Source organism: Capsicum annuum, chromosome 2 (assembly GCF_002878395.1).
Source record: "Capsicum annuum cultivar UCD-10X-F1 chromosome 2, UCD10Xv1.1, whole genome shotgun sequence".
Taxonomy (NCBI): Eukaryota; Viridiplantae; Streptophyta; class Magnoliopsida; order Solanales; family Solanaceae; genus Capsicum; species Capsicum annuum.
The window spans coordinates 152,123,536-152,132,188 of NC_061112.1; the positions used below are offsets into that span (position 1 = coordinate 152,123,536).

Genomic DNA, 8,653 nt, shown 5'->3' on the forward strand with positions numbered 1-8,653 from the left:
TATATATATATATATATATATATTGTAATGTATATATATTGTAGTATATTTTATTTAAAGTAGTACATATACATTGAATGGTGCGTATATATGTATAATTGTGTATATGTGTATATATTTTTTAAATACTAATGTAGTATATATTATATATATAGTGTATATATATTGTTTAACGTATTTAAAATGTATATAAATGGGTATATATAATGTATATTGAAATTTTTTATTTTTTTTAATTTTTGATTGGGTTTGACCGGATTTTTAACGAGTTTGACTGACTTTAGGCGGGTTTGACCGAGTTGGGTTAAGTGGGCCGGGTTAAGACTATTTTTAAAAATTTTACTGTTGAACCCGGCCCGATCCTCAATCCAGATAAATTTAATGGGCCGGTTCTGGGTTAATCCTGCCTGGCTTGACCCACTTAACACCCTTGCCACCAATCAACCTCGAGCCCAGTGTCAGAGTTTAAGTGTCTCGGTATTAACACAGTCATTTGACACAGACGATGAAACTACACTATTAGATAGCATTTTCAGTACTAGTGTGCAATCAATTTTACACTGAGGAATGGATTGACTTTTGGCCAATAAAATAATCATCTTCGAACATATAAATAAAGTTAGAAATGAAAAAAGGTAGCAGCCTTTTCAGAACTATGTAATCATTTTACACCAAGGGATGGATTGACTTTTGGCCTATAAAAGTCATCTTCGAAAATATAAATAAAATTAGAAATGAAAAAAGGGGGCATTCCGAGAATTGAACTCGGGACCTCTCGCAGACCAAATGCCCTGCTTTGGAAGCCGTGCCCTTAATTACATAATGACTAAATTATTTAGTTCCTACATGAAGAAAACTGAAATGTTTTTCTTTTCAAACTTGTAAGCTACAGTACCTTGAAAGTACCTGTACCTTTTGGTGTCGTTTGATTGGTGGAATAAGAACTTGAAGTATCTCATGATTATTTTATCCCACTCGACATGTTGAGTGACACTTGTGGAGTTAAACAATGCGTGAGTTCATGGACCAAAGGTAATTGACTTTGTTCTGAGTCATTTTAAAGCTGTTTTATCCTCCTATTATATGTACTGTGTCAAACATAAGCAATTTGAACATAAGAGAGGATGATGAGGAATTGAGGATAACGTGTATTGATTGATATATACTTTCAAAGGGAGAATACATGTCTGTAAGATTTATGCCATTTTCAGGCCAAGTATTTCGAATTCTCTAAAGCTAAAATCATACAACACAGCTGGAATCGACGTGTAAAAATCATCCAGTGGGGAATGCTTCTTGAACAAAGACATTTACCATCTTCTACGCCTCCTACCATACAAGTATGCAAAAGCAGCAATTGATGCAGCCAATATTACTCCAGCTGTTGCATGCCAAGCATGTAAAGGTTTCTCCGTAACAATAGTGGAACCCGAACCACTGCTGACAACAACAGCCTCCGTTGGCTCTGCTTGACGACTCAATGCCAATGCAAATTCTAATCCCTGTGTCTCAAGATCAGCCAAGTCCTCGATTGCTGGTTTGAGCCTTGTGATCTTTGCAATAGCTTTGTACTCCTCTTTCGTTCCACCCTCTAGAAAAGACCCAACGACATGACCTTTGTTCACCCAGTATGCACCAAAGCTATTGCCCAAGAAATCCCCAAAATGGACTACATCACCAGTATTGTCACCATAAAACTGCCAAGAGAGTGTGAAGACTCTGGAGTAGAAGAACGGCAAGTAGTCAAACTCAGTTGTTTTCTCTGGTTCCATGATTGCAGCTACTGCATGTCTTGCTGCCTTCCTTGCAGAATCAACATGTTCAAGTCTCCGTGTTTCACCGAAAGTTTTGACAGGAAAAGTTGCAACATCCCCAACAGCATAGACTGAACTGTTGCTTGACTGCATTCGTCCATTGACTTTTATCCCTCCTTTCTCAAGAGTGAGTTGCCCTTCAAAGAGGCTAGTATTTGGTCGAATTCCAATGCCTACTATGACCATGTCAGCAGATAGCTTGGTTCCATCTCTCAGATTCACTGCAGTGATCTGCATAACAGTCGCCGCATTCAACCATCAGTTCCAGTATAACTTCAGTAACATATAAAATTGGGAAATTCAACAGTTGATTAATGTTTGTTCCAGCTTAACAAAGTGACTTCTCAAATGGAGTTTGGAAATCTTCACTCTTCAACAAAAATTGACCTTTTCTTATTCAAACAAATAAGGGTTTAAAAAAGCTGTTTTTAAGCACTCACAAACTGAGTTTGCACTAACAAAGTAACTAGTCAAACTGAGGTTGGAAATCTTGTACATGAAAAAGTAGTTCAAACAAAACTTCTGCGAAAAGCTTTCGAGCAAACGCCACCCAAGTGAAGCAAGCAACAGGCTTTACCTTCTGATTGGAGTCAAAATCAAATGATGCCAAGACTGTTCCTTTGACAAACTGAACTCCTTTTGACCGGTAAAATTCTTCATAGTAACTTGCAATTTTAGGAGTAAATAAACGGGCCACTAACAACAAAAGAAAAGGAAAGAAAATTAAATGCATTATTTAAATATTAGAAAGAACAACAGTTAGTCTTCTGATGAACATAAGATAGATTAGCAATGGTTGCACATTTATGGTTTGTCACTGTAACTAACTCTCGGATTTTGGCTTTTAACAATTACAAGAAACAAATTGGTTTTTATCATACATGAACTCTCAATCTCTGATTTCATGTTTTAAGGAAATGTGTGGGTGGAAGTCCGGTTAATTACTGAGATCATTGTTTTCCTCTACTAGTAGCATGGTTCGGAGAGTAATGAGTGTGCCAGATTTCTGATAGTTGTTAGTATTTTCTTGATGAAATCCAGCTAATAAAGGTATACTATGCATTATTCTTAAGAGAGGGAAAAATCAGCTTTTACCTCTGATATAATTTACAAACTACCTAAAGAAACTCGAGTAAGAAACAGAAAAGAAAGTTCTCCATCTTCACAAAAGAGCAGAAAATAATTACTACAGTGTGGTTCTGGAAAGACCATGGTGACATTTATGTTGTTGATCACCAAAGAAGCAGCACATTCCATTCCGATGTAGCCACCACCAATTACAACAGCATTGCCACCACTGCTGGATTGCATCACATTAACCAGCCTGTTTGCATCAGCCAAATCTCGTAAATAACATACACTTTCAGCATCTGAGCCACTCACTCCAAACTCTTCAAGCTTCAAAGCCTAACAGTACACGCCAACCAAAAGTCAGAGCCTTCATAAATTTTTACTTTCATTGTCCACTAGGGACTTGGTCTTTGAGGTTGAACTTTGTCCATACCAAAGAAACCCTTTGGCATGAACCTTCAGAGCTCACTTGTTAATCAAATTGTGTTTCGAACTTTCTTGCTGAACTGAATGAACTCTACCCATCTGATGTCCATGAAGCCTAACATCTATCCTAACAAGCTTGACACCTAATTTCTACAGCAGAGTGGAGGCACGGGATACATATAAAATGATTATATGCAATTTCTGTGCTACTGATTCTTGACATTCTTTTCACGATCCCCACGGAACGGCTTATAACCAAAATAATATTTTCACAGGTATAAATTTACTCTAAAAATCACATGCACAAGATTATGCAGAAGCTAAGGTATTGTGAGACAGCAGAATTTTCGTTTTTTTTTTTCCTTAGTTGGTACAGCAGAATTGTATTTCAAGTTTGGTCAGTATCCACCGACCCCTCCGGGAAATCACTTAAAGCAAGGCTCTGGTGTTTAGTAATAGAAAGTATACAGGATATAACCCTTGTGGGTTCTGCTTTACGTTTTTTAGCAAACAACAATAACAACAACATACCCCAGTGTAATCCCACAAGTGCGGTCTGGGGAGGGTAGAATATACGCACACCTCACCCTTACCTCGTAAAGTTAAAGAGGCATAGAGAGCAAGGGTAAGATCTGCAAACACTCTACCCTCCCCAGACCCCACTTGTGGATATATGGTATGGTGGAGGTGGTGTTAGCTAAGAACCTTAAAGTTAGAACCCCTAAGGGTTCTTAGCACTGAACCCATTATATTTTTAAATACATGGGATCATATCTACGATTTGTTGCATTTTAATGGATACCCCTAAATTTCTGTTCCGTGTAGAAAGTTGCACTCGCCCCTGCTTATTCACTCCGTCAGAACTCAGAAGAGGACATTACTCTAATGTCTTAATGCATAAAACATGCAACAAAATATGGTGCTACAGAAGAAGAGACCAAAGATAAATTAGATACCCGAGCACCAGTTGCCACTATGAGAAACTTGTAGGTTATGGTTTCACCGGTTGCAGTCAACAATGTCTTCCGTCTCACATCAGCTGATTTTACACGAGTTCCAAGGACCAGTTCAATGCCTAAAGGCAATAGAACAATCAATGATTATCAATATCCTAGGAAAGAAATTAAAAACCTTATTCTTTTCCACGAAAAAATAACTAGAACTAAAGGAAATAGCTTAACATAATTACATATTGTAATCACTGATGCCCGTTACCAGCAATTTTTGTTTTCATTGACATCCCCAGCTAGCCATTCCATAAAAAGAGATCAGTTTCAGAACCTTATGATATCCATGGTAACTGAAGCTTCATTTTACGTGATTTGAAAATCAGTATTACTGCAGCTAATTACAGCCCAGGAAGAGTAAGAATGTCACTCATCTTTTGCCCTGATTCTAATTTTTCAAAATGTCGGCTAAACATGAAACGTAAGCAGATATTAAAAATCAGGAAATAGTTCATGCTCTTCCAACATAAAACAAGGTTTCTGCTACTCTAAGCATAGATGAACTTCGGAATGGAAAGTCTAATCTTTTCCTTTTCTTTTATGAAATAGCTATCCTCTCAATAGATAGTCCTAAAAAGCTAAGACAAACATCAAACTTGGTTCTGAAAACATCCATATGTGATGGATTCCAATCCCTTAACCAAACACCAACAACAAAATTATGCTGCTACATTAACTACAATAGAATAACACAGTGTATTCTATAGCTCTACCTCTACGCAAGTTATTCAATAACGGATAACCTTTATAAGTTCAAGGCAGTTAGTAGCTGCCCTGCTGCAGTGATATGTAATCACTTTGGAAAATTTTAAATATGAGAACCATAAATTAAAATTCATTAAGTATAATAATGCCTGCTAAAATATTATAAAGGGTTAAGGAAGCAAAAGATCCTAAGAAATTACCATGTTCCTTGTACCACTTCGATGTCAACCTTTCCTCATTTGTACCAACACAACAATGAAAAGCAGGCAGACGTGCAGGATCTGCATAAAATACAATCTCAATAAGTTAAAACAAATGAAAATAGGAGAGAAGAAGAAACAGCAGAAACAACTCATCTGGATAACTCTTGTTAAGCGACTGTAAAGATAGAACTATTCCTTTTAACTAGTGTAATGAGGACAAGATGATTAATTTTACATGCTTCCAATAAAACAGTATGTCCATGATAAGGCACAGGAAGAGATGAATCAACAAAAACATAAAACTGCTAAACGCAAATTGGACACAATTAGCTTCAGTATATTGGAGAGATGGTTCAATGCTATCAACTCTAGTAAGTCGGCAAATATGAACCACGCTATTTACTGTAGTAAATGTGCATATCATGTTTCCTTCAGGAAATCCTTCTGATCTTACTATTCTCCCCACCACAAACTCTTGAATATACAAATTTCCTGTTCTAGCAATTCTAACACAACAATAACTAGAGCCCGGGAGGATTCCACCATTGATGCTTGTAGATGTTGCCCCAAATTACAGTGCACAACAAAAATTTCTTTGAATCTAAAGACAGCAAGATCATCCATTTGGAAGAAATTTAAGAGAAAAATCTGAACAGCGATGAAGTGACTGAGAGATACCTTCTGGAAGTAAATAACCCTTGCTTAACGCAGGTCGTTCATAAGGGGCAACCTGAAAAGAATGGCAGATTGTTTAGAAGATGGGGAAAGAAAAAGCTCCAACAAGAGAGAGCCATAATGTGTTACTATGTTGAATGATTGCCTCCGTAAGGAAGTATCATCGGTCTTATTTCATTAATGACACTAATGTTAACTCGGGGAAAGTAAAAGATCAAGATAGATGAAAGGAGCAGATGACTCAAAGCTATAATCTTCATTATTCTAATGATATTAAATTGGATGGGGATAACAAAACATGGAGTTGGAAAGATAAAATAGCTAAGTTCTGTGCATCTTTGCCTCCTCGAAAATGAATGAAGGAAGGGAGGAAGAGTATAAAGGAATAACCATTCGGGCAGAGCTTCAAGTAGACAGTATGCACTTGAAACTCAATAGCAGATCTACAGATTGTTAGCATTTCTATCATAAGTCATTGTTATTGGAAGCAGAACAAGTTTTTGGGATACATCAAAGCAAATCAAGGATCACTAGGAGCAAAACAGTTGTTAATCACACCTCTTCATAAACCAACAGCCTTATAAATAATGAAGTTCTAACAAAAGATACTACTTTGGAAGTAATATTCAAGTGACATCAGTTGTTCCAGACCAAAGAACTAGCTGTTGTAAACATATTATTTCCATCAATATTAGGGTGAAGCTACAAAAATTCAAAACTTTTCAATTTGATTCAATTATCCAAATACTCATCCTGCTGCCAAGAAAATCAAAATTTACACTACTAGGCCCAAAAAGTCAACACAAAACCCATAATTCAGCTCAGATAAGAAGAAAACCCACTCAAATTAGATTACATGCAAAATTTCCCAAGATAGAACATTCACAACATTGTAAGAAATTATAAAAACCATCTAAAACACAGAATTCAGCTCAGATAAGAAGAAAAAATTTCACAAGATTGAACATTTACAACATTTTTTGTAAGAAATAAGCAGCAATACCAAATCAAGAAAGAACAAGAAGAAGACGAAGACATCAAAAACCCATAAATTAAAGCTAAAACTGAGCTTAGAGAACCAAAAAATAGCCTATTTGACTAGTCAAAATCAAGAAAATAATACAACAACAGTGAAAAAAAGTGAGGAAAAAAGTACTAATATTTCCAGGTTCCCAAGATTGGACATCTACAATATTTTAAGGGAACAAGTAGCACCAATACCCAAATAAAGTAACAACAAAATGAGAACAAAAACATCAAAACCCCACAAATTAAAGCTGAAAGTGAGCTCAGAGAAGCAAAAAAACAACCCATTTTAATAGTCAAAAATCAAGAACTTAATAGAATATTAGTAAAGAAAGTAAGAAAAAAAAAAAGTAATAATATATTACAGGTTCTTCAGAAATAATGCAGAGTTCACCATGAGAGACACCACGTTTAACAAATTCATGAGCAGCATGACCAGCAGCAACACCTCCTCCCAATATTACATACACAAAGGCCCTACCCATTTTCCTCACAAAATTCTATGTACCAAAAACGCTAATTTAATATCTTACCCCTTTTAATTAAAAATAAAATAAATTGATTACGGATCATTCAGTTAACGTGGGGCTGTAGCAATTTCTCGCGCTTCTTTTACCATTTTGCCCTTTTCGATAATTCCTTAAAATCTTTCCATATAAAAGCCCCTAAGGTTTTCTTTTTGTTTCCCTTTTAGCCCTGGATTTTGATGATCAACTCCCCCGTCAAAAAAAAAGTGACATACTTTTTTTTTTTTTTTTTAGTTTGTTTCCGAAAAAAAATAAAAATTTATAATATTTTAATTTAAAATTTTCACATGAATATTTATGATCATAAAATTAATAGGTATGTTGGTATATTTATATAATTTTAATTTAAAATTATAAAATTCAAAACTCTTCTTTATTTTTTTAAATTCAATGTCAAGTTGAAATAGAACATTATTTTAAAACAGAGAAAGTATTATATAGTATGTCTATTTAGTTTATGACCTCACAGGACATACTAGTAAGATAGGACTTGTCTTGCTCTTACAAGTTTTTGTAGGACTATTGTCATAGTTTCTTATTTTTTTATTTATGTTAATATTTTTCTTAGTTCGATTATAATATTATTTGTTGTTATTATTTTTGATGTTTTGTACTTTTATTGGGTCTTTTTTTAGTCTGTTTTCATCTTGAGTTAGAGGTCTTTCAGCAGCAACCTATCTATCTTACTCTGGGATCAAGATATAAGATCTATATACATATTATTTTTTTCAAATCTCATTTTATGGGACTAAATTGTTGTTGTTAACTTCATAGTTTGAGAATAGTACAATTCCCAAGCCAATGCTCCCTTCTTTTCATTTAATTTGTTTGATTTTGATATGATATAGAGTTAAGAATAATAAAAAGATTTTTAAAGCTTGTAGTCTTAAATTAAAAATGCATATAATATATTAAAATCTTATTTAATCTCATAATTTTAAATATATTATGTTAAAAATTGAAATTCAAGAATTATCATAAAAAAGATATAGTATATATTTTTTAGAAAAATTAATAGACTAAAATGGAAAGTAAGTTAAACAACTTGAAACTTAAACATTACTCCCTCAGTTTCATAATAAGTGAATTGTTAGATTTTGACACACAGATTAAAGAAAAAGCATTAAAGACATAAATTTAACACAACTTTTCATTTTTACCCCAAAAAAAGAAAAAATTGACCTTGTATTAAAGAAAAA

The 8,653-nt window shown here is 34.4% G+C and overlaps 1 protein-coding gene across 4 annotated transcripts; it reads right to left on the reverse strand.

Moving 5' to 3' along the window:
- Positions 1–1,128: 1,128 nt before the first annotated feature.
- LOC107860653 (monodehydroascorbate reductase 4, peroxisomal) lies at positions 1,129–7,588 on the reverse strand. Of its 4 annotated transcripts, none has more exons than XM_016706079.2 (7): positions 7,293–7,588; positions 5,905–5,956; positions 5,224–5,304; positions 4,268–4,386; positions 3,002–3,221; positions 2,392–2,510; positions 1,129–2,045 (listed from the first exon to the last, which is right to left on the reverse strand). In XM_016706079.2, the coding sequence occupies exons 1-7, from the start codon at positions 7,410–7,412 to the stop codon at positions 1,311–1,313; spliced, it is 1,446 nt and encodes a 481-aa protein (XP_016561565.2). In that variant the 5' UTR covers positions 7,413–7,588; the 3' UTR covers positions 1,129–1,310. The 4 variants fall into 4 exon arrangements, with proteins under 4 accessions (XP_016561565.2, XP_016561566.2, XP_016561569.2 ...); XM_016706080.2 differs by having other exon boundaries at positions 3,005–3,221; positions 7,293–7,482; XM_016706083.2 differs by lacking the exon at positions 7,293–7,588 and adding an exon at positions 6,292–7,187.
- Between the last annotated feature and the right edge of the window lie 1,065 nt (positions 7,589–8,653).